At 43.2% G+C, this 26,845-nt stretch overlaps 1 protein-coding gene across 17 annotated transcripts in view; it reads right to left on the bottom strand.

Moving 5' to 3' along the window:
* The window catches only part of LPP (LIM domain containing preferred translocation partner in lipoma), a 735,767-nt gene that overhangs the window by 661,570 nt on the left and 47,352 nt on the right, over positions 1-26,845 (bottom strand). For 14 of the 17 annotated variants that reach the window (XM_021933886.2, XM_031662912.1, XM_031662903.1 and 11 more), the window contains exon 2: positions 2,268-2,390. Coding sequence is in view for 9 of the 17 variants with exons in the window: in XM_031662901.1 (XP_031518761.1) it covers positions 2,268-2,390 (123 nt within the window). In the remaining 8 variants the exon portion in view is untranslated. Of the gene's footprint in view, positions 1-2,267; positions 2,391-13,971; positions 14,136-18,443; positions 19,115-26,845 lie in introns of those variants that run through there. The other 3 variants (XM_031662904.1, XM_021933885.2, XM_021933887.2) reach the window with 3 other exon arrangements.

The raw sequence follows: 26,845 nt of genomic DNA, 5'->3' as shown, positions 1-26,845 counted from the left end.
GGCTCTCTAGAGGGTCTCTGACAGGGGGCTAAAGAGGTTTGCAGAAGGCCTGTGGTTGCCCACGGAGCTTCCAGTCCTCTCTCCCTCTCCTAACAGCACCCAGATATTCCTTTGAGGGGTCACCTCTTCTCCACTGTGTAAGTACCATGAGGTTTGGATGAGACTATGTCCAAACTTAGTTTCACGAGAATCTTGGTTCAGATTAGCATAATCCCATTATCTTGGCTTCAATGACTGGTTCAGAAATATACAGTGAGCCAAGGCTATGAGAATATAGCAAACCAGGCTCTTTCCCCAAAATGGGAAGAGGGATGTCTATAGTTTGGGTTTCATCAGGCAGCAATCTCATGACCCATGAGGTAAAACATTCCAAAGATGAAGCCCAGGCACAAAAAAGGGCAGAGCAAGAAGTGCTGCAGAAAAACAAAGCTAGAGTCCTGTTCAAACTGGGCCTGAGGCTCACATGACCTCTGGACTTGCCAGTTTCCAGGTGTCCTAGGTTTGCAAAATCACCCACCCACTTCATTCTAGATGCCATACTCTATTAAATGCAGGCTAAGACTGCATCAGCGTTTCGGAAGCCACTCCCAACAAAAGCCACTGTTGACTCATATTTAGCTTAAGAATAACAAAAACTTCTAAGTCTCTTCCAGTATGCTCCTGTTAAGGAAATCTCTCCCATTCTATCATTACACTGTTGATTTTTTTTAAGCCCAAGTGCAAAGCTTCATACTTATCACAGTTTAATTATAAACACTGAAAAAACTCAAGACGTAGAGGAGGTGACAAAGATATTTCATTTGATAATTAAACGTATGCTAGGGGGAATATATTCCAGACCATGTTTGAAATTTTAACAAACACTAAGATTTAAGCATCAAACCAGTGGTTTCCAGCCTTTTATGTGATATAGATCAATAGGCACATAGTCAGTTGTACTTTTAAGATACACTGATTAAGAAAAGACAGAGAGACAAAACACAACTATAAACTCAGTTACACTTTTAAGTGAAGTTAGGTTTTTTCAATCACAACGGCATCATCTCTGTTTTGGAAAACTACACCACAAATATGTCAAGGTGTATTATTTACTCAGTACAAAGCCAGCGCTGGGGGCACATACGAATTGGCCTCAGCCAATGGGGACCATCGAATCAGGATCCTAAGTGGAAGTCGCACGCAGAATTCCCTTGCTAATTTCCTCAACTCTCCTTCTAGCCCATGGTATTCCACACTGTTGATTCTTTTTACCACCCAGATTTTTTAGAATATAATGTTCTACTCTACCCATTAAGTACAGAGGTACTCCAAAACACAAGGAAAAGTTTACCTTACCTGGTCACGGTTCTCCTTTCTGAGCACATAACAGGATTTGCACTCACGTCCTGGTGGAGCTCTAGCAGGCCCTTTAAAACAAAGGCTCACACCTTTTGCCTAAGCAAATTTAGCCTGCCCTGCCCCAAAGGGTTGTTATAAAAATAAAATGAGGCCAGGCGTGGTGGCTCACGCCTGTAATTCCAGCAATTTGGGAGGCTGAGGTAGGTGGATTACCTGAGGTCAGGAGTTCAAGACCAGCCTGGCCAACATGGTAAAACCCCGTCTCTACTGAAAATACAAAATTTAGCCAGGCATGGTGGTACGCGCCTGTAGTCCCAGCTGCTTGGGAGGCTGAGGTGGGAGAATCGCTTGAACCTGGAGGTGGAAGTTGCAGTGAGTTGAGATTGCACCACTGCACACCAGCCTGGGCAACAGAGCAAGACTCCATCTCAAAACAATAAATACATAAAATGAAATGACATCACAAAAGAAGCAGCACCATAAACAAGGGTAAACAAGAGACACTCAATAATATTGCTTTCTTTCCTCATAAATGCCCAAACACTGTTTAGTGACATTTTCATTTTGGTCTTTCCATTTCATGAACACTTTCTTCCATGCCAAATGAGAAAGAAGGAAGCAATACAAGTGCTGGCAACCTGAAATCATCGTTACTCCAAATTTTCCTCCAATTTCAATGCCTGCCACCTTCCAAGAGCTGAGCTCTGCCTTTGCTTTGCCACATATTTTATTAGCATGATTATATATTGTCTATTGCCATAAAAGCAACTTAAGAAAGAAGGAAAGGCATTTCAGTTCTTCTCTTATTCTTAATGCATCCTAGTTACCGATGCTCATACTTAAAGTGGAAAACACTGATGTTTAAAACTCATTAAAACATATACATTGATTTTAAAGGCAAATGTATTCCTTTTGTGTGTGGGACTCACCAGCTGAGGAGAAAGGTCTTCCCTCTGATGAGCGTCCAGTGGAACAATGAAAACAGCAGAACACAAGGAGTCAGATGACCAGGTTCTGTCTTCTGCTCTGTCTCTGAGCCTCAGAGTTCCCACCTATGAAAAACAGAAGGGTGTTGCTTATGTATTTCTAGGGTCTCAACCAGCTTCAGAAATTCTCAGGTTTATCAAGTCTCTGACTGGGCTGTGGCGTACTTCTATACCTCCTAAACTCCTAGTCAGATCCTGGCACTCTTATTTCACTAATTTGACTCAGAATGATGGGGAAAGAGAATGCTGATGCCTCAGGGTTCATATCTCATCTCTCCTAGTTCTCCTGGGAAGACAGCTTCATCTCAATAACAGAGGTCAAAGAGATAAGTCAGTCAGATACTCACATTGTAGGGAGGAAAAAAAATTAACAGATAAACCTGAACTATACCAAATAAAAAAAGAAAAGGAATATGAGTTTGGAGACAAATTTCTAACTATAGGTCCTAGTGTCCTTTGAACTTTAGTTTCCTTGCCTGAAAAGTGAGAATCAGTGAGCAGCAGAGGGATAAACAATCTTGACATTTCCCAGTAAGCCATCCTCGATATCGTTTGGATACGTGCCCTCTCTAAATTTCACATAGAGTTGAAATACCTGCTGTTGGAGGTGGGGCCTGTGGAGGTGACTGGATCATGGGGGTAGATTTCTCATGAATGGTTTAGCACCATCCCCTTGGTGCTGTCCTCATGATCATGAGTGCGTTCTCATGATATATGATCATTTAAAAGTGTGTGGCAACTCCCCTGCCTACTGCCTCTCTTGTTCCTGCTTTTGCCATGTGAGATGCCTGCTCCTCCTCTGCCTTCGACCATGAGTAAAAGCTCCCTGAGATCTCCCCAGAAGCCAAGCAGATGCCAGTGCCATGCTTATACAGCCTGCAGAACCATGACCCAATTAGAACTTCTTTCTTATAGATTACCAAGTCTCAGATATTTATTTATAGCAATGCTAGCATAGCCTAATACAGTCCTTATTACAGGTTTTATTTCATTAGAAACTATTCCTGTTTTGCTAATGATTATACAGTATGTATTCCAACAGACAAGTATCCCAAGGCAAGGGCTGTTGCAAAACTTGTCTTTCATGTATGCAGGAGAAATCCACATACCAGAAAAACTACCATGCCCATTTCATTGTTGTCACCGTAAACATTACCTAACCAATCATACAATTGTTTTGTGTACAAAACAATTCAAAGTTCAAAGTTGGGAGGGATTTTTTAAATGACCCACCTCAACTTTTCCAACTGACAAGAGAACCCAGTGGCCTGGGTAAGGAGGTGACCGCTTCAGGAGCCACTTGATCCACTGGATCAAGTGACTGCTTGCTTTGACAAAGGACACCAAAATGCACTGGGCAGAGAGGGACTTGTGCTTGATCACATGAGTCACACCTAGAGCCAAACCAGGACTTACAAAGCCAGGCCTCGAACACTTGTTTCAACGCTCTCCCAGTAATCTCAACAGCAGAAAGAAATTAAGTAGGCAAAATGGAGTACAATCAAGATCAGCCCAGAAAAGCAAAGAGTTTCCTGAGACCTGGTGGTCTTCAAGGACTTTGGAATTCTGAAAGCCATTTCCGCTGAAAGGAGAGAGAGGCATCATTTCAAACTTACTGAGAAATGGGTTGTTAGGAAGCCAACATTAAACCTGTGAACAATGCAATTACATAAAACGAACCAAAAAGGTTGCCGCTACCCTCACCCGCAAGCTGCATAACACCAAAGCTTCTCCCTGCAGAGAGAGATACAAATCACAACAGTTTCTACAACAGCCGCCAAGGGCATCTGACTTCCCAGAGTTTTAAACTTCACTGAAAGGAAGAGCTCTCCACCCTGGGCCCTGAGGGAGTCTCACTCACACTCTCCAGCTTCTCTCCAGGTACAAATGAAAGTGGTCTCCCTTTTCCATAGTCAACTTCTCTTTTAATGATTTTTTCTTCTTTTCCATAAAGAGAACAAGCAGCTTTGCTAAAGAACCGCTGTGAAATGATTGAAGTTCCCATGCAAACAAACCATTAGCAGAGTTCAAATGCAATTTAAATTACCAGTTGTTAAAGTACTTCTCAATTTCGTGGTAAGTTTCCAAGGAGAATTACATGCTATATACTATTTAATTGGTTGTTTTCTATTTTTTAACATCCATTTATCCCCCCCCCACCCCGTTATATTTCAGAAGTGTCTATAAAAGCTTCCCTTTAAAAAATTATACATTGTTGAATAGATTAAATCTAAAGATTGAAAACTATCAGAGAAACAGCTGCAGGATCACACAGCTCAGCAGAAATTGATGGTTTTGACACCACAAAACATGCAGAATTTTAAAATCTTAGGAATCACCTAGTACTGCCCTCACTCTTTACAGCTGAAGACACTGAATTCCCAAAAGGGAATGATGGAGTTGGCACGAAGTATTTTCCCTGGTCAGTGACACATTCAAGATGAAAAGCATTGCTCCGAACTCCCAGCCCCGTGCCACCTCTTCCACATGACTGCCCATAAATGGCAGAAGAAGATGGTATGAAAGAGCCAATAAACTTGATTTTCCACCAGTATTTTTTTTTAAGAAAATATAAAGCCCTCTTCAAATATACTCCTGACCTCAAACATTATGGGCACCGGCAAGTATCTCTCCCAAAAAGAAGAAAATAAGTAAAGGCTGATGAATGAGTACAGTCAAAGGAGCTCAAAACAAGACACTTTATGAGCAGATTCTTGGCAGGAAAAGTCAAGACACTAATCTAGATTCATCAAACAAGTTATGTGACATCACGACTGCAGATTTTCACAGGTCTGTCTGGCCCTGCATTAGTGCTGCCCCCAGAGACAGAGAAAGAGAGGATAAAAAAATCAACAACGTGAAAGCAAGTCTTGTCGTATCCGTAAACGGAAAGGATTTCTAGAAGCCATCAGGAGGGTAGTTTGAAGTTCCAGGCTTTGATATCAGACTTGTGTAAAGGATTTTCTCAAAGCTCAGCCTTCTCTGTCTGCAAAACAGGGTTAATATCATCTACCCATCAAGGTGTATGTAACCATTTCCTGGGATTCCATATCTAGCATGTATGGCACAAAGCCTGCATACAATATGCACTAATTCACGTTCACCCCTTCCAAGGCTTTTATAATTTCTCAAAGCCTATAGTTCTGTGATTCTAATGTATGTGGACTAAAACCACATCTTGTAAGCCAAGCATATTCCCTAAGTCTGTTAGATACTGTATGTCTCCTGACTGTAAAGTCATTTATTTTATCATTTGAAAAAAATTTCACAAAAATTTACATATCTAAGTATTTTGCTTTAAAAGCAAATTTTTTGGAAATTCTATTTTTAAATGGCCTCCAAATCCACATTTTGGAACACACACACTAATAAAATCTCAATTTCATGTCCAAGACCTTATTTAAATTTTCCATCAGCCTGTAAGAAAAAGTTCCCAATTGAACGCTGAAGAAACTGAGGAACGGAGAAGTTAGCCACTCCCCCAGTATCTCTAGGCTAGTAAGTGGTAAAGCCAGGATTTGAACACAGGTGTTCAAAATCAAGTTTCATGACACAGGCTTTATCAATTTATAATTACAAGTATAATATGGATAGTTCTTCTGCTAGAGGTGGAAATATACCTTTAAAACTCCTGCTATTTTCACATTTCAGGGAGCTTTGGGATAAACACAAGGCCTACATTTCGAACTCTTTTTTTAAAAGTTCATGTTAACAGCAGGTAAATCTTTCCTGAATTCTACCTCACCGTTCTGTTCTTAAGTGAAATGAAAAGCTCAGAGCCCTGGCACTAAGCAGACATCTACTGGTATGTAGGAAACAGACCTGAGAAAGGTTAACAATTAGCTGATATCAGACCAATTCAAAAACAATTCAAATGGCTGGGCTCATGATCAAACAAATCATGGGAACCCCAGTATGGGCTACGGAAGCCACTCTGGCACAAGTGTTAGTGAACGGAATGTCACATGTTCTGCATTCAGGGATGCACCAAGGAGAGGTTTGCTAACACTTGCTGTCTTTGATAAGGCAGTGTGTGGACCTAGCAGGTGTGGGTGCTGAGCTGGACACGCCTAGGGGTGTTGAAGAGCCTCAATGGGGGACACGCTGGAACACACAAGACAGAATGAAAAGCATAGAAAAGCACGAGTACATGCAATGTCCTTTTGAGGGTCTAAAAGTTCTCTGCAAATGATGCGGCTTCCAAATGAAGCCTGAGCACCCAAGAGGATTTCCATGCATGAGGAGGAGGAAAATAGGCCCAGGGAACATGATGTGCAAAGGCCTTGAGGGGGATGAGTTCAGGGTGTTCTCAGAGAAAGTGACTAATATGGTGAGGCCAGTGACAGAGGATGCAGAGGAATGTGGTGGGACACAAGCCTGGAAAGGAATGTTGCAGCCAGGGCATGGAAGACCTTGTATCTCATGTTCTAAAGCACTTGGATCTGAAGCCACAGGTGTTGTGTTTCGGGAAGTGGCACAACAGAAAGTTAAATCGTAGCCCTATCCCTTTAAGAAATGAATCCCCTTCCGTGGTCAGTCTCCAAGCAAAGCAAGGGTAGAGGAGCTACCTATGAAGGGATCTTCTCCCTGTGGCCCCACTCACAGAGAAGTCAGGGGACAGGTGGCTTTCAGAGTTGCTCTTAACCCATACCTTCAGTGACCCTTTCCTCTAGGTCTGAAACTCTCACCAACAGAACAGACCCACTGCAAGGCCCAGGAAAGAAACAAAGTCTCATGTTCCAAGCAGGACTAACACTCTGCCTTCAGGGAACTGCCAGCGCCACCCAAGTCCTTGAATCAGAAGAAGCTGGGCTGGAGACAGGCTCCATCCAGCCTTTCTCTTGTCTCTCAAGCAGGAGCCAGAGGCCTATCCAGCTTGTGTTCTATGTGCCTAAAGCTCCACATCACAGAGCTCGCAGAGTTCTCTGCCAGGTCTGAAACCTCGTGACTGGGGCACGGGATTAGTAATGAGCCTGTGCTGGTGTCACCACTTAGGTTGTATGGAATCCTCCTTTCCCTTACAGGAAACTCTGTAGCAGTACCCATATGTCAAGGCCTTCAAAGATGCAATGCCCTCCCTGCCCTTGAAGAACTCCCAGTCTAGAAGGAGAAATAAGACATCAAGTAAAAGAGGACAAGTACCACAGAAGCAGCACAGGTAACAACGCAAATTTTCATACCACACGGTGACATGAGGTGATGTCATAAAAAAATGTAATGACAACAAGGGAAAGGAAAATTGTTAACAATTCCAGATTTACGCAACTTCACCGGGAGAATCAGACCATTTTTATACTACTCCTGTTAACATGGTGGCTTTCAGGGGGAGCACCTATTCTATCACACCCATTTGGCAGATGAGAAAACTCAGGCTCAAGCAAGTTAACTGACAGTGAGGAAGTATCACAGCCGGGATTCAAATCCAGATCCCATGCTCATAAGCAGCATACATTTGTACTCTATTGCCTCACAGCTAACTGTGGTTGAGTTAGCAGAACAGAGAACACAGATCACTTCTAATGGATGGGAGAGCAGGTGGTGATCAAGGATTATTCCCTTCCCAAGATGGCGTCTGTGCAGAAGTTTACAGGAGGATTGGAGTTCTATGAATGAAGATCGGAGAGGTTATCTCAGGCTAAAGGAAAGGCATGTGCTAAGGCATGAAGGTGAGAAAGTGCAGGGTATATCTGAGGGTTGGCAGGTGTTTGATTTAAAGATACGTAAACAGGAGCACCAAGGAAGTCCACAGTGGACCCATGCTGGTGTCCGTTTATGACAGGTCCTGGATACCAGGGGCAGGAGTTTTTACTTAATACAGTTAAGTACTAGAAAAGTAATAAATGTTTCACAGCAGAACTGTGGCATGGTTTCAGCTTTACTTGGGATTCTGTGCTCTAATGGTAGGGCTATGCAAATAGCCCTTCAGCACCTGAGCCAGGGGCAGGAATACCAGGGTCAGGAATAATGGGCCCTTGGATCCTTTCAGGTCAACATACAGAAGGACATTGTTCCCTGGCTATGACTTCGGAGGTAAGAACATCTACACCTATTTCATAGAGCCTGACTGTCCTCTTAAGAGTCTCTGTGACTCAATTAAATAAATTCCGGGCCCCGGCTAGAGCACAGGTACCCTCAATAGGTAAACACAGCATGGAAAACAGGATGGAATCAAAGAATAAAAGGAACTGTGCTTGGCTCTTGCATTCCACACTTATTAACTATGGCCTTTTGAGCAACTTACTTCCTTTTATCAAGGGTGCCGTTTCTTCATTTGTAAAATGGAAACGATAATACGTATACAGCTAGGTTCTTGTGAGAACAATCAAGTTGTGAGATTAAATATGGGGACGTGTGATTCCTACACGCAGGCTAGCATGTTTAGAATAAATCCCCCCCACCCCCAAAAGCCACCATGTTGAAAGGGTAGTATAAAAACTGCCCGTTCTTCCTGGTAAAGTGATCTAAATCTGGATTTGTCAACAATTTTTTCTTCCTCTGTTGAAAATTGAGCTGTATTCCCCAGGCAAGTCATTACATCTTTTTGTGCCAAATTGTTTTCATCTTTTAAATGACCCAGTAATCCCACTTTGGGCAATATACATAAGGGAATAATCCAAAAGGAAAAAAGAAGGCAATTTGTTCAAAGATGTTATTCATAGTGCTATTTCTGGCTCTTTCTATATCCCCCTATTATAGCACTTATCTCACTGTGCTGTAATTATCCACTCCCCTTCCATACGCCTCCAAATTATCTTTGAATCAATCCCCAGCACCTAGCACAATGCCTGGCATACAGTAAGAACTCAATAAATGTTTGTCGACTCAATGAATAGGTAATATAAAAGAAATTTTAGAAGAAACTCGAATGAGTAATAACAAAACTCTGTTTTTAAGAGATTATGCTAATTTTTTGAAAACCTGGTAACTACAGACTGCAGGAGGGGTGCATGAAGAAGCCTCAGAAATGAGTTTTAGATGACTTAGTTTACAATCTCTGAGCATCTTTGGGCTTAGGCTGATTATCGTATAAGATTGCCACGGAATACCCAGGAGGATGAGGTCACAAGCTAAATTGCTTTGGCCTGGTGGCTAGAGGATGGGGCTTGGTCAGGAATTTTGGATTCTCTACCTGATTCAGCCACTACCTAACTTCTCCAAGACCTGAAAAATGAAGTAAGTATCTGCAGGGAAGCCAAGTCTGTTAAAAGGAATTACAGGGAACTGCCAAAGGCCAGCAACTATGAATTCAAACGTAAATGAAAAAAGAGGACGGGTAGGTGCCCTTGGACTGCAGTCCAGTCCTCAAGACAAGGAGAGGCTTTCAAACCCCAGCTCTTCTGGGCTCCCACTGAGCCTTCCAGACCCATCTCACACGGAGATTGAAGATTCCTTACCAGGGAGTTTACAGGAGACAGAAATCTCTGCATGAACAGACAACACATCATGAAAAAACAGCATGTTAAATACAGCCCATAAAGTCAGCATCACTCTGAACGTTCCTCATTCTTGGTGGGAAAGAATGTTTTACAAAAATACCCAGGGAGAGCAAAGGAAGCTGCACATTCTGCAGGGCTTATTTTGGGGCGTTCCAACAGCTCTCAGCTGGGAAGCCAAAGGCAGAAAGCCACCGTCCTCTGTGCATTGGCCCAAAGCTCGAGGCTAGAAACGAAATGGGATGGGGGTGAGAAACAGATCCTCTTTGGTTTTGGAATGCCAGCTGCTTGTCTGGGCAACCCCCCAGGGTGCCTATTTTCATTTCCCTCTGAGTCTCCCAGATTCCTGCCCATTTAGCTTGACATTTCCCTGAAGGAAATCACACTAGAGAGCCTATAGACGACCACTCCCAAACACGCCCCGAACTTACTTCTCCTGCCCAACTTCTATGCCCTAGTCAAAGTTACCCACCACATCTCACCTGAATTACGGGAAACGTTTCTGCCTAACCTTCTTGCTTCTACCCTTGCCTTCCTTTTACTATCTGTGGTTTCCTATGCTGTGGTTCCCTCCACAGCAGCTGGAAAGATGCCTGTAACACGTAACTCAGGTGGTTCCCATCACATCTGGACTCAGGTCTAAGAAGCTCAGGTCTCTCACTTACCACCACCTGCTAGTCCCTGCTCTTCTCTCCTGCTTCTTCCCCTGCAGCCCACATGCTGCCAGCACATCAGGCTCCTTCTGTTCCTCAAACACAAACTCCTTCCCACTTCATGGCCTTGACCTTTGCTTTGACCGTCTCCACTGCCTGCAGTGCTCTTCCCCCGACTTCTACAAGGCGGCCTCCTTGTCACTCAGATCTCAGCTTAAACATAACCTCCCAGAGTCCTTCTCCACTCACTCAGAGTCAGAATGCCCTTTGTGACTCCTCCCTTGGGTTACTTATCATTCCCTCTTATTTAAGTGTTCCTTTATCTGCCTCCTCCACACACCTGCACCAGCATGTAAGCGCCAAGGGATGGTTGTTGTGTGTGTCTCTTTCTTTGCTCTAAATCGAGTACTGGGATAATGCCCAGAACAGTGCAAGGCACCTAAGTGGAAATTCAATAAAGATTTAATAAAATTAGATGAATACATGCCACAGATGGAAGAAGCCTGACAGATTGCATAAAAGGATAGTAGCCCAGCACTGTGGCTAACGTCCTGGGCTTTGGAGTCAAATACACATTGGTCACTAATGCCTTTACCCAAGAGTTAAAGGGGTTTAGGCAAGCTTTCTCACTTCTTTAGGCCTTTTCTCAAAAGTAAAATGGGGATAATAGCACCTGCCTTGTGGGAGTGTTGGGAGAGTTAGAGATATGATGTTTAGGGTAAAACTCAGCACAGCCTAAATGTTCACTGTTATCAACAGCAACTTCCTCTTTCAGGTGAGAAAAGTGAGACCCAGAAAGGAGCAGGGCATTGCCCAGGTGAAACACTGCATTAAGAGTAGAGTCAGGCCGGGCATGGTGGCTCACGCCTGTAATCCCAACACTTCGGGAGGCCGAGGTAGGCAGATCACCTGAGGTCAGGAGTTCAAGACCAGCCTGGTCAACATGGTGAAACCCCCATCTCTACCAAAAATACAAAAATTAGTGGGATGTAGTGGTGAATGCCTGTAATCCCAGCTACTCGGGAAGCTGAGGCAGGAGAATTGCTTGAACCCAGGAGGCAGAGGTTGCAGTGAGCCAAGATCACACACTGCACTCTAGCCTAGGCAAGAGAATGAGACTCCGTCAAAAAAAAAAAAAGAAGAAGAAGAAGAAGAAAAAGAAGATGAGGAGCAGAGTCAAGTCAGAAAAATCATGGCCAGTTTTGGCCCACTATTCCACAGACCTAATAATTACTAAAATATTAGATATCATCACCCGCATCTGTATATTCTGCCTTGTTCCAGAAAGGATCTGAGGTACCTCACAAAAGATGCTAATAGTTGATGATTTAAGTGAGAAAATACGTAAGGAGAGGGGAAAATAAAGCAAAGAAAGGGGAAAGGGGATACAAAAAATAAGAGCTGGATGTCTCATACCATTTGCTAGAGGTGAGCTTTAAATTTAGCTATGGACTTCCTAGAGCCCCGTACAAAAGGAAGGAAGCATAGCTGTGTACAGCCCTTTGGAACACCTGCTTTATTGAAATGCCACAGCAACGTGTAAGGAGGCGTCACCATCCAGTTGAGAATCACCCTGATTTGTCACACTCTTTGCCAATTAGAATCCAATATCTGCTTACTCCTGATCACATGCCATTCTTACGTAAAATTAGTCTCCACTACTGACTATATGACTTTGGGCCACTTACTTAATTAACCCTTTGAAGTCTCTGGTTGCTGTTCTTCTGTAACATGGAGGTTAAAAAATAGTACTTAAATGGATAGACAAAATGTGGCATATTCATTACCACAGAATATTATTCAGCCTTAAAAAGGAGAAATTCTGACCCATGGATGAACTTGAGGATATTATGCTCAATGAAATAAGCCAGTCACAAAAAGACAAATATGGTATGATTCCACTTAGATACAGAACCTAGAGTTGTCATATTCATAGAGAATGAAAGTAGAATGGAGAATGCCAGGGACTGGAGGAGAGGAGAACAGGTAGTTGTGGGTTAAAGGTACAAAGTTTCAGATTGCGAGATGAAAGAGGCCTGGAGACTTATTACACAGCAATATGAATGTATTTAACTAAAAATACAACAATTATCAGGGCCTGGTGGTGCATGCCTGTAATCCCAGTTACTCGGGAGGCTGAGGCAGGAGAATCGCTTGAACTCAGGAGGCGGAGGTTGCAGTGAGCCGAGATCGAGCCATTGCACTCCAGTCAGCCTGGGCGACAGAGCAAGACTCTGTCTAAAAAAGAAAGAAAAAAAAAAAAGTTGATCCGAAACTGAGCTGACTACAGAGTTACTCCTGATGGCTGTGAAACATCTGAGGCGACGTAATAGGTTGGTGTCTTCTGGGTCTCTGTCCTGCTTTGGTAGTCTTAAAATGTGTGTGTGTGTGTGTGTGTGTGTGTGTGTGTGTGTGTGTGTATGTGTTTAAAATCTAATCAGAATCAGGACTCACCTTTGAATGGGCATAATATTCCAGAATTCTTACAGCTTCAAGAATAGTGGTAGAGGCTCAGATGGGAAGCCTTGCTGAATTTCTCTCAGGGAAAATTGCATAATTTTCACTTCCACAGATGGAAATAAAGTTCCATACTATTCATTCTGCCTTTTGGACAAGTGACATCCCCTTTCAAGGAAGAGAAAGATATAGGGAGCAAAGGAGAGCAAAAGGTTGCATTCATACAACATTCACATGACCAAAAGAAGGGAAAGGTAAGTAAAAATCAAAGAACAAAAAAGAAAAGAAAAGAGCCTCATACAAAAACAAGGAATTCAGGCATCTGAGCCCATATATCCTAAAGGAAAGAGGTCTGAACTGGAAGAAGTAGGTTCTAGTCCTCATTTTCCCACCAACTAGATTAGTAAGTGTGGACAATTCTAACATCTCCCAATGTCCTCATCTTGCAGTAGAGGGGGCAGCTTCAGTCTAGGGGAATGAAATGAACTGAGAGAGAAGATCTGGGTTCTAGTCCCACATAATGAGCCATCTGTCTTCAGGGCCTGGGTCTCTGCTGCCCATTATCTCACACTGTGAAATGAGATAGATGTGCTGAAAACACCGCAGGACTCTTCCAATTCTGACAATTCATCAGATCGACACAGCGTCCGGCACGCAAGGTCCTCCAGATGGTGGATGCCGTGCAGATGCTACACATCAACATTTTGCATACTCCTAAGTCCCACCATCACTGTTTTCAAGCTAAAACTACCCCTCCCTACACGTCCACAGACATCCCTTCCAGCTTGTTGCTGTAGCCTTAGTAATCACACAACAGCACTCCCAAATTGTCTTTCTACCCAACTCAAATTAGGCCTCAGATCAGAGGAAATACCTACTTTTTAAAAAATATACGAATATAATTTTTCCTCAGGCCGATCTTGTCTTGAAATCCCACTGTAAGAAGTACTCCCCTGGGAAAGCAGCTGTCCACACCCCCAAATTAAAGTGACCAGCACTCCCAGCAACGTGTCCCATCACCATGCAAGTGAGCCAGCCCACAGGCTGTACGCCCCAGGTCTGTGAGCAGAAATGCCACTCATCCGGCAGTAATGATGTACTCACGCGATGTCCGGCCCCCCCAGGCAGCTGGCCCTCCACCAGCCCTCACTCCCACTTGCAGGCCCTCAGTCCACTACGGGACACAGCAAGGCGGTGGTCTCGAAGCCTGAAGGGAACAGAACTGAAACATTCTCGCCTCAGCTTCCAGAACAAGGGGCAGAGGAATGAAGGGGGAAGGGTGGGGGCGGGGTGGGGGACGACTTTGTTTCTGGAAACAAGAATTCAAATCCTGCTTCTCCTAAACCCTGAGTCACCTCCCTCTCTTCCAATAGATCAGTCGGGTGGGTAAACATTTCCAAATATGGAGAAGCAGGCTGGAGGATGTCAGAAAAATCACCCTTCTCTCTCCTCTGGCACTTGAAGAACATGCCCCAGTTTAAGACAGAATTCCTTACTCGGAGTAAATTATTAACCGCTAAAGAAGTGGATTCTCAACCCTTCCATACACTGTCCAATTCCAGGAAGAAACTTCCTCCACCCCAAACAAGGAAGTGACTGGTTTGAAAGGCTTTAAGCTCATCTTAAGAATTAGACCATCCAGAATGCAACGAAATTTATGAAATAAATCATTAATTCGGTGGGGGGGAGATATTTTGGGAGATGCACCTGAAAAGGTTGCGAGAATTTAGTCTAAGGTTCCTATGATGGAAGGTGAGTCTTAAAACAAGTCCTCCCGGCCGGGCACAGTGGCTCATGCCTGTAATCCCAGCACTTTGGGAGACCAAGGCGGGAGGATCACCTGAGGTCAGGAGTTCGAGACCAGCCTGGCCAACATGGTGAAACTCGGTCTCTACTAAAAATACAAAAATTAGTCAGGCATGGTGGTGGGTGCCTGTAATCCCAGCTACTTGGGAGGCTGAGGCAGGAGTATCGCTTGAACCCGGGAGGTGGAGGTTGCGGTGAGCCATGACCATGCCATTGTACTCCAGCCTAGGCAATAGGAGTGAAACTCCTTTAAAAGAAAAAAAAAAAAAAAAAAAAAACCCAAGTCTCTTGCCCCCAAGCCCAGAGTCTCTTGGTATGGGAGTCCTCCTGAGAATGTAGTTTGGCATGAGTCCTTCATGGGCACAGACACCGGGCTAGGAGACTCAGAATAAAACCAGACTCTCAGGAGAACACTGTTGTCGGGAAAAGTGGGGGTGAATTGCTCAGTTTAACTTGTAACATGGATTCCAACCCTAAGGTTCTGTGATGACTAAGTTGGAGCAGTGAAGCCAATCAGGAATGAATCTAATCTAAAATGACTCCAGACTAAATTAAAGGAGGAGAAAGAGAGATCAGACGCTAGGGAAAATGGAGATGTGGGGGTGTAGGAGGTGCTCCGAGATGGGAATCCAAGTACCACATCTTGGCTTCCCAGTGGTTCTGTTTCTTAGTGATCTCCTCCTACTGTTGGTTGTAAAGGCTTTCTGGAGGCCAGATGAGTCCTTTTTCAAAATCATCACCCATTTCCTGGCTTTGCACTGCACCAAGAGGTTGCTTGTTCTCACCCCCAGGAAGTCTTCGAGCTACAAACAGCACTGATCAGGGCATGAAGGGACCCAAGCCCCAAACCCCAAGCCCAGATCAGTCAGTCATGAAGATTTCAGACGAGTCAGTGATCCTTGTGTAGCTTACATATTTTTCATTTACAAATTAGGCAGATATCTAGAAATGGTCCAATCACGTGCTCTAAAAGCAGCTTCTACTTGGTCTATCCAAAGGGTCATTACACATTTATTTTGATTATTTGTTTTATACTTAACAAGCATGCCATAAGCAAACATTTATTATTTATTGCACACTTAACAAAGGAACACAAATATAAGTTACTATTAAAACAGGTAAGGAAACAGAATCAGAGAGCCTTCCACTGCATACCAGAACCAGAACTCAGGACAGAGATCTTGCCATTGCAACCCTCCTCAGGGGGTGGGCGTGGGATGTCAAAATTAGGTCTGCAGAGCAAAAAGGGGTGGTCTTCATTCTGTCAGGAGCTCAGAGTCCCTTCCTGCATCCCACAAAGGAGCATTTCAGCAAAGAAAGGAGATTATTCCATGGAAAAGAGCTTCTGGGAATGGTCTTAAGCTCTCAAAACCAAAGACCAAGGGGTGAGCCACAGAAATAAATATGAAAACCAGAATGAGATACTTTAAATGTACCCTCCATCTTACAAACATTTGGAGATGAGTTTCCACATCCACATAGAGACCCTTCAGTTCCTTCAACATATGTGTGCCTCTCGTCCTCCCAGCTCTGTGATCTCAAAATGAGAAGTGGCCATAAAGGCCATTAAGCCCAATGCCTGCTGCATTGGTATTCCTGAGGTCTCCAGTGAAGCAAAGATCATTATCTCCTGCCGCTGCAAATTCCATCTTTCCGTCAGAAAATTCTTCCTTACACGGAACTGAAATCTGGCTCCTCCTTGGTCTTCCATCCCTTGCTCCACGTTCTGCCTCTCAGGACCATATTTCAACCTATGTCTGTCTCATTGGTTTGGAATTTTTGTAGGTGAATATGTACACTCATTCCCTCAGTATCCTCAGCATCCAGGGGGGATTGGTTCCAGGACCCCTGAGATACTGAAATCCAGAGATGCTCAAGTCTCTTATATAAAATGATGTAATATCTCCTGTATACTTTAAATATTGTTCTAATACCTACATAATACCTAACAACGCAAATGCTATGTGAATATTGTTATACTGTATTGGTTTTTTTATTTTTTTGTTGGATTTTATTTTTTTTTTTTAATATTTTTGAGCCTTGGTTGGTTGAATCCATGGATGCAGAAACCATGGATACAGAGGGCTGACTGTATATAGAAACAAAGCTACCCAAGACCTCAGCCCACAGTCACTCTGGTTGTTCTCCTGACCACATCACACTGCTGACTTCTAATGCATTTTGTGCCAACTTGAAATCCATTCTTTTATGGATTTTTCCAGTGCCATTTAGCACATATATTGCCATTTAGCCATTTATATTACTCACAAGTCATACCCTACTAAAGACCCGTCAGATGGACTTGTCTACTTTATTGAGAAACGACAGAAGATAAACCTGCATGTCCAGCTGTTCATCTACCTCCACCCCACAGCCCAAGCCACATTCCCACCGCTTGTGGATGAAGCCCAGGGATGCAGATCCCATTCCAAGATCCCCGCTCCTGTTCTCAGATCCTGCCAGACTGAAAACTGTCTCCAGGACACAAGGCTATTCCAAGCAACATTAAGAGAGAGCTCTGTAGGAAAAGAGGATCTCGTCAACACAATTCTCAGAATAACAAAGCAGCCAGCAGGCAGGGCAGCAGGGTCAATTTGCTAATCACAGGGCTGGGAGCTTGTGATCCCTGATAGCGCCATTCTAAACCTGTGTCTTTCTAAAAAGAGAGAAAAAATGTTATTTTCTTTCACAGTTCTGATGGCACTGTTTGCCTTCAAGGTCCATGTAGTAAGTACAATGACACCTCCCATTATTAGTGTGTTTTACCTTTTATTAAATGATTTCCCAGTCTCATTGAATCCCTTCCAACAACTATCCCAGGAAGTAGTATTATACCCACATTTAGTGATAGGAAAACTGAGGTTCAGAGAGGTTAAGTATATTCCCAAAGTCACACCAGCAATAAGTAGCAAAAGAAACACTGGTTTAGGAGACTTCAGTTCCAATTCTGGAGACTCCAGTTCCAATTCTGCTACATACAAATTGTTTTAACTCTGGTTAACTTAATTCTAAACCTCAGTTTCTACACCTGAAAATTGGAGATTAAAAGAGCCACTCTGCTTATATCTCAGAGCAGTTATAAGGATCATATGAGATAATGAGAGTGAAAGCCCTATGGAAAAGGGTAAGGCGTTATAAAAGTGTAGGGGATTATTGTGTGATTACTTGCAAATGACTGTGCATTCCATTACAAATACAAAAAGCAGTGAGATCATTCGCAAGACAAAGAAACATTAAGGCTCTGGGAATTAAGGGAAAATGATTTGATGTTCTACGGGGTTATGTCTATATGCCACTCACTCTTGCAGTTCAAAGCTCAGCAGCAGCTGTCAGATTTTCCAACTCCAAGTCACATATGTCTACAGGATGGCTCAAGACAAAATCTCCCTTTTCAGCTAAAAGCAAATGCTGGGCCAAAAGGAGGTAATAGAGATGGACGTTTCAAAGACCCCCTGAGATTCTCAGTTCCGGAAATGTGGCCTGCGATGTTTTCCTTGGAGAAGCTGTTAGAAACACAGGCTCCAGTCTCTCTGAAATAAGCCCGTGGGGAAATAAACATACAGTAAGGAGCTGTTTTCCAGAGAGCACTGAGGATGCTCCCAAGCATGAATTAATCAAGGGCACAGGGTATTTCAAGCTGCAGATACCAAAGAGCTAGTAATCTCCAACCCACTGAACCTTCCAGCCCAGCTCACAAGCTTACCCTGGAATTCTAGCATCCCTAGCAGTGCGCAGCAGGCTGAGCCAGCAGATGAGGCTCATTTACATACCAGGTCTTGCTGAAGATCACCTGGGGGCCACAGGGGACCCAGTGAGCTCTGAGAGCAAGCTGGTCTGGCTTCCTTCGGGCCTTTCCCAACATGCTACTTGTCGGGATTCTCTTCAATTCCTGAAAAGAGCCAAGTCATCTCTGTCATTTGTAGAGGGGCCGGATCTTTGCCAGAAATCCATTCCCAAGGCTGATGAGCACAGAGCCCAGTGAGGACTGTTTTCTGGTTTGCTTTTTATCATTTGATTCCTGTGCTGATCATTTGAGAAAGGCACTAAAGTAATTTATGGCATAGATGTGTGAGCATCTACTCTATGTGTGTGTGCTTGAATCCCCAGTGATGTTACAGCAACAAGCTGTGAGATACAAACAACTTCAAGGAGCTCACAAATCCAGTTCAAGACAGAGACTGACTGCAATTGAAGGACAAGATGTAAACTCTATGAGTTCTGTAGAATCCCTCCCAATGGCTGGGTTAGACTTTTGGGCTAGGAATTAAAAGAGGATGGGGCAGGGGGGCACAGATGAAGGAGCAAAGGGCATTCCAGGCAGAAGGAAATATTTAAGCCAGACACAGTGGCATATGCCTATGGTCCCAGCTACTTAGGAGGCCAAGGCAGTATTACTTAAGCCCAGGAGTTCAAGACCAGTCTGGGAGACATAGTGAGATTCCCATCTTGGAAAAAAAAAAAAAAAGAAGAAGAAAAGAAAAGATTTGAACCCTAGCAATGACTGAAAAGATATGACAAAGACCAGCAAGTTAAAGTCAAGCTTAGAAAATGTGGGCCGGGCATGGTGGCTCACGCCTGTAATCCCAGCACTTTGGGAGGCTGAGGCAGGTGGATCGCCTGAAGTCAGGAGTTCAAGATCAGCATGGCCAACATGGTAAAACCCCATCTCTACTAAAAATACAAAAACTAACTGGGGGTGGTGGTGTGTGCCTGTAATCCCAGCTACTCGGGAGGCTGAGGCAGGAGAATGGCTCAAAACCGGCAGGAGGAGGTTGCAGTCAGCTAAGATGATGCCACTGCACTCAAGCCTGGGCAACAAGGCGATACTCTGCCTCAAAAAAAAAAAAAAAAAGAAAAAGAAAAAGAAAATGTGTAGGTCACTAGTGAGAGAGGTGGGCAGACAGATAGAAATAAACAGAAGTTAACTCAGAAAGATAGATTGAAGTCAGTTTATTGTAGGCTAAGGTAATTGAATTCTATTTCTAAAAGCTGAGTGAAAAACACATAAATAAATAAATAATAATAAAAGCAGAGTGTTCCTTTATTTTGAGATGCAAAGCTCTGATTACACCATTGATGAGGTTAAGAAAATAGGCTATTTTGACTCCTTGCTGCCATATAATAACAACAATAACTACTAAAATGTAATGAGTGTTTACTCTGTGCTAGGTATTATATTAAGCACGTTACATACATTATCTTATTTAACCGCAGCAATGACCCTGTGAACTAGCCACTCTCACTCCCATATTACAAATGGGAAACCAAAACTTAAAGGAAAAGCCAGATGCTCAAATCTCAGAAATAGTAAGTGTACTCCCCAGTTTTGGTCTTCTTTCTCATTGCCCAGATTCTCCCCATCTCACTTCTAAGAGATCAAATACTCTTCACATAACTAGCATGCATAACAATCCCGTATCACAAAAATATCTGTCTCTGAAATAGTTGACACAAGTTTATATTTGTTTCTGTCTCTCCATTAGATCCTTGGGATCAGGAATCTTGCCTTTCTTGTCAGTCAGTGTACACAGTGAACACTCAATAGGTATATATTTAGTCAGACAATGTCTGTGAAGGTTGGAAGTTAGCACAATACTGGCTATAATTTCAGACCTTTTTAGCACAGATATTGCACCAATCTCAGCAAGGTTCCTGGAGTCCAAAGGGGAGACGCAACCAGGTTGCAAAATGCAGGTCAAAGACCTTGTGCACGGGACATCCTGACGGTCCTGCAGCTACTCCGTGGTTGCAGGACCCTGAACCTCCAGCAGGTGTGCCAAGAACGAAGATCTTCACCGGGAGCTGGACAGATTAAACCTTTCCTTGAAAAAGTGAAAAGGCCATGTCCCACTGAAATGGGGATTTGAATTAAAGAAGGTGTGTCTAACAAAGTGGCCCAGGGGTAAGGGAGCTCTAGGCTGAGAGGTCTTAGACCCATCACATCTTGTGACTCGTGCTAAGCCACTTTGTGTCTCCTTGTGCGGAACCGCTCTGTCTCTCAGTGTTAGCAAACGGAAGGGTAGACACAGCGGTTTTTTAACTTTTTTATGTAGCAGCAGAACTTTTCCTTTAAATGGATGCTTTGACGATGCTTAGCTTACAAAGCAGGTAAAAGCAGAGCTGCTCAAGTTGGCTCTAGCGGTCCCCTTCCTTCCTCCACTTCTCACCACTTTTCACCTCCCTCCATGTTATAATCCCCAGGATGACTCCTGGAGTCTCTCAGGCTCAGAAGAGCACAGCTTGAAAACCGTCAGCCTTATGAGCTCTTCATAGTACCTTCCAGGTCTGACTCCAGTAAATTCCAAGGTGTGATGTATACCTCCTTAACCAGCAGCTCTGCATTTTTGCCAGTGGGACAGGCAATACATGATGTAGATGGGGAGCAGCAAGGAAGAAAGAAGTCTCCAATTAAATAACTTAGATTATACTCTACTTACAGCCAGGTGCAGTGGCTCAGGCCTGTAATCTCAGCACTTTGGGAGGCCGAGGTGGGTGGATCACTTAAGGTCAGGAGTTCAAGACCAGCCTGGCCAACATGGTGAAACCTTGTCTCTACCAAAAATACAAAAATTAGCCAGGCGTGGTGGTGCCCGCCTGTAATCCCAGCTACTTGGGAGGCTGAAGCAGGAGAATCGCTTGAACCTGGGGGGCAGAGGTTGCAGTGAGCCAAGAATGCACCATTGCACTCCAGCCTGGGTGACAGAGCAAGACTCTGTCTCAAAAAAAAAAAAAAAAAAAAAAAGATTATAATCTATTTAGTACCTGTGTTCTCTCAAGCAAGTTATAAGCAAGTTATTTCATCTCTCTAAACCTCAGTTTTCTCATCTGTAAAATGGAAAATAATATTGTTTACCTACTAAGGCTTTTATGAGAATTAGCTAATAAACTAGTTGACAGAATGCTACAATATTACAATCATTCCATCCATAAATGTTTCTAAATCCTCAAATGGAAAAGCAGGCAGTACTGAGTTCAGGGCAAAAAAAAAAAAAAAAAAAAGGTGCTCAATAAGTAGCAGGAACTGGTTCCTTTCCTCCCTGGCACTTATCAACATGTTCAATTTGAACCAACGACATGACAGCAAGCAAGAGTTACTGGATGAAACACATTTTATGTCCCAAATTCTCTACAGCTCATCTTTGAAAATCTTAACAGCTTATCTCTGAAATCTCTGAAACTCACGACCATCTTACACTTCCAAGAGTGACACCCAAGACAGTGGAGGATAAAGAAATGTGAGCTGGAGAAAAACACTGCTCCAGGTCATTGGCACAGGAAGAAGTGTGAAACATGGCATCCCCACTCCTGACTTCCACAGCAACCAGCCAAATGGCCAGAGAAATCCCATCTGCTCTCCAAGCCTCAATTCCCTTGTCTGTAAAACAGGAACAAGAACAATCCTACCTTCCCCGTCACTATGATGTTGTACGAACAAAGAAGCCAACAGGTGTAAAAATATTTCATATAGCTCTACGAGTATAAAAAATATTGCCATTTTTATTAGAAACTCAAGTAAAAAGTAGAAGCACTGCAAAAAGTTACTTAGAATGTGCCCAAAATGTAAGAATCACCCCTACTCCAATTGCAAGATTCCCTATAGCCCACCTGAGTTACTGCCGAGATTCCCGGCACATCCTAAAGATGCATTTTGTTGAGATTTTCCCAGTTGACTCATCACCAGTTTTCTAAACAACACAAATGACAGTATCTACTCACCCTCAGGCCAGCCTCAAGACCTCCAGGATGAGCCCAATCTATGTGTTTAGCCACATCTCCCTTTATATTGGAAGAACCCCTGGTCCCAGGCAAGAGCGCACCCTCAATTCCGCAGGACTCAAAACTTGGCTCATGCTTTCCCCACCTTGTACTGTGCCTCCAAATCTGAGTGCAAAATCTCTTTACTGTACAGTGGGGAAGTGGGCCCTTGGGAGTGTTTTGTGATTGGGGTATGGTCAGGAATGTCTTCACTGGCCCACCGCTTCTCTAAAGATGGCCCCACCAATTCCCAGTGCACAAACATCCACATCAAGATAAAAAGGAAGATGTCTGTAGTTCTTTGTAGTCCACAAAACTTCTCACACATCTCCTCTTTTTAAATGCTTAGTATCAGATGTGTCCATGATGCCTATTTGACAAATTTTATAGTAAGTGGCTGAGCCAGTAACCATGTGTAAGCCTTTGGCACCAAAGCCTGTGCACACTGCTCTCTCTTCCCCCAAAATGGGTGTAATTTAAACCCTGCTATAAGGCCAGGCATAGTGGCTCGTGCCTGTAATCCCAGCACCTTGGGAGGCCAAGGCAGAAGGACTGCTTGAGCCTAGGAGTTCGAGACCAGCCTGGGCAACATAGCGAGATCTTGTCTCTACAAAAAAGAGAAAAAATATATATACCTATTTGATATGTATATGTATTTAAATATATGCATATACTTAAATATATGTATTTAAATATATGTAAATATAAAATACATCTTTTAATATTTTTATTATATTTTATTATAATGAAATTATATTATTATATATACTATATTAATATAAAATAAATTGTATTATATGTTGTTTTATAATTTACTATAATTATATATTATATAATATATAATTTATAAAATTATGTATAATTTAATTATAACAGAATTATATATAATTATAATATACAATATATACTTGATATTTTTATTATAAATATTTTTATTACAAATAAAATATATATAAATTGCTTTTCTTTCCTTCTTTTTGCCAGCAAATATATATAAAATAAACCCTGCAATAAAAGATACAGGAGGGCTGGCTCCACAGCCAGCTCACCACATGACACTGGACAAATCACTTTCCCTCTATGAATCACAGTTTCTTCATCCATAAAATGAGGTTTCTAGAGTCACCTCATACATCTACACACCCTTTTCCCTCCCAAGGAAAGGCTTCAGAAATGAAACCTTCATGAGGAGCGAACAAGGTAACATCTCACATATGTTTAGTCAGCTCCATCCCTGAGCTTCCCCTCCCAACCTCGAAAGCGCATCCAAAAAGAAGGAAAAGGGACCAACGTGAATATCAGAAAGCACTGCGACCCTGCAGGGCAGCACAAGGAATGCACGTGGCTGCCATCCCCAGGAAGACAAGCAAGCCACTCCTCAGGAACAACTGCAGTCATGGTCACAGCGCGTGAACCTTGTCAGCAAATTGCTGGTTTGAATGGCAATTTTTTAAAAGCTCAAGACGCAAGAGCATTGATGCAGACAACAGTCTGCTCCCTACATGCCTCATGGCTTATGGGCCTCACACAGGAGTCCACGGAATAATCTCTCTTTTTCACATCTCTCTTCAGTGTCAGCAAGTACTGCTGCTGCCTCACCACAACTCTTGCTTGGATATGGTGACAGTATCTGTGTGGCAGGCCACCGTGCCCTTTCCATGTATTCTCTAAAAGTCCAAATGCTGGCTGTCAGGGCCCTCCCAGAACCACAGAATCCTAAATCTGGCAAAACTCAAGTACCCACTCATCTAACTCCTGTAAACTACAGTTTGAGGCATTCATTCATTCAAACAGCACTACTGATGTTTACATGGTATCAAGACGAAACTATGTTTCTGCTCTCAAGGACCTGCTCCAATATCTTAAATGGCTTCCCAATGGCAACAGGGGAAGTCCAAGTGCTTAATCTCACAGCTCCAGGTTCTCCATAATCGGGACTGAAGCTTCCATTGCCGCCGTAAACTTTCTCCCATTGCCACTCAACATACATTCTTTGCTTTATTCAAACTAAACTCTTGGCTCACCTTGTCCCCTCTGCTTGACCTGCTATCCTTCCACCCCCAACACCAAATATCCACGTCCTACACATCATCAAGCACACTAGTAGTCTTCAACAGGAATGAGATGACCCTTTGGAGAAAGACAGTTATTTATCTGTGGTGTCTTCATGTATTAAAGGACATCTAGCTTCCCTGGCCCCAACCACTAAATGCCAATGGCATCCTGACCTCCAGTCATTGGGACAACAGAAAACACCCCATTATGCTTTTATTTTATTTTATTGAGATGGAATCTCACTCCGTCACCCAGGCTGGAGTACAGTGGTGTGATCTCACCTGACTGCAACCTCCACTTCTTGGGTTCAGGCCACTCTCCTGCCTCAGCCTCCCGACTAGCTGGAATTACAGGCATGCGCCACCACTCCCAGCTAATTTTTGTATTTTCAGTAGAGATGGGTTTTGCCATGTTGGCCAGGCTGGTCTCGAACTCCTGAATTCAAGTGATCCGCCCGCCTTAACCACCCAAAGTGCTGGGATTACAGGCATGAGCCACCACGCCCGGCATCCGTCACGTTTTTAAATGCCCCATAATGAGATGGTACTACTCCCCAAAGAGAATCACTGGATCATAGACTATGTGACACGCCCTGCTCCCAGCCCAGTCAGAATAATCTCTCTTCACTGGATTTGCTGAGCCTGCTATTTAGGGCATTGATCAATATCTTCCTTGCCCTCTTCTAACTGTGCACCTGACTTATTCTTCTTCCCAGTACTGGCTCCCAGTGGAAGAATCCTTGACTTCTCTCTCCCCACATTGCCAAATCCGGCTCAGGGACAGGTCCGTAGTAAGTGTTTAATAAACGTTTGTGAACAAGTTTTGTAAACAAGACAACTGTCCTGGGGCATGACTCCCAGGAGGAGATGAAACGGAACTGGAAAATTACAAATCAACCGCTGTCGTCCAAAATAAGAACTCAGTTCAGAAACTGAAAGTGGGCAACTAGCCTGTTTTTTCAGGGTATTAATTATATTAAGTTTATATATTTTACATAAATAAACAAATATTAAACATAATTTCATAGTGTAATTATATTACAGTGTTATAATTAATTGTAAATATTAAGTATTTCAGAATAATAACTCCTGGGGATTTTAGATGGATAAGTTGGGGGTAGATATATTCTGTCGGCTGCTCAATCAGAGCCCGTTGCCACCAGCTAGAGTGCCTTTCTGCATCACAGAAGCAGACTTAAGAATTACATTCCCCATGCTTCCTCAAAGCTAGTAAATTAGGTTCCACCAGTAACATTTCCTTGTGTGAGATCTGGAAGGTGGAAGTGAAGCTGAATCTTCCTGCTACTATTTCTACTGGCAAGCAACACCAGGAAATCATGCAGGGTAAAAGGACACTCCATATGCCAATCCAGTGCCCCATCACTAACTATTAAGATGTTGAGAGAAGTTTCTGAGGCCTCAGCAGTGGCTTCCTAATCACATCTTCCTTATCCCTGGATTGTGGCTAACCAGCCTGACCAATATGATGAAACCCCATGTCTACTAAAAATACAAAACTTAGTGGGGCATGGTGGCACGCGCCTGTAATCCCAGCTACTCGGGAGGCTAAGACAGAAGAATCGCTTGAACCTGAGAGGCAGAGGTTGTGGTGAGCCAAAATCGCGCCACTGCACTCCAGCCTGGGCAACAAGAATGAAACTCTGTCTCAGAAAAAAAAAAAAAAAATTCTTAAATCCAGTAGCTCCAGATGTAGTCTGCATCCCACATCAGTCTTTTCAACAATTTTGTTATCATCTCTTTCCTGTTAAATTACACAGAATGTCTTTCCTGAACTTCGTTAGATGCAGGAGGGAAAAAATAAATAAATAAATAAACTGATCACTCATTTTTCTATTTATTTATTTAACTAAGACCAATGTCTGTCTATATCTAAAAGCTTCTCCCTTGCCTCTGTGAAGGAACAAAAAATATTTCACTTCAGTATAAGAAGTCAAATAGGGTCAGGCACTGTGGCTTACGCCTGTAATCCCAGCACTTTGGGAGGCCAAGGCGGGTGGATCACCTGAGGTCAGGAGTTCGAGACCAGCCTGGCCAACATGGTGAAACCCCATCTCTACTAAAAATACAAAAATTAGCTGGGCATGTTGGTGTGCACCTATAGTCCCAGCTACTTGGGAGGCTGAGGCAGGAGAATATCTTGAACCCAGGATGGGGAGGTTGCAGTGAGCCAAGATCCTGTCATTGAACTCCAGTCTAGGCAACAGCAAAACCCCATCTCACAGAAAAAAAAAAAAAATCCAAATAGACCTAGAACTCCAAGGTAACATAAGCAGTAGATCTAATCAGCGAATCAGAGTTACACAAACTAGTTTATGGACAAGATAAACGCTAATTCATATACA

The sequence above is a fragment of the Papio anubis genome, chromosome 2 (genome assembly GCF_008728515.1).
Source record: "Papio anubis isolate 15944 chromosome 2, Panubis1.0, whole genome shotgun sequence".
Lineage (NCBI taxonomy): Eukaryota > Metazoa > Chordata > Mammalia > Primates > Cercopithecidae > Papio > Papio anubis.
Note: the sequence above shows the minus strand (reverse complement) of the source record. Positions and strands in the feature narration are given on the sequence as shown.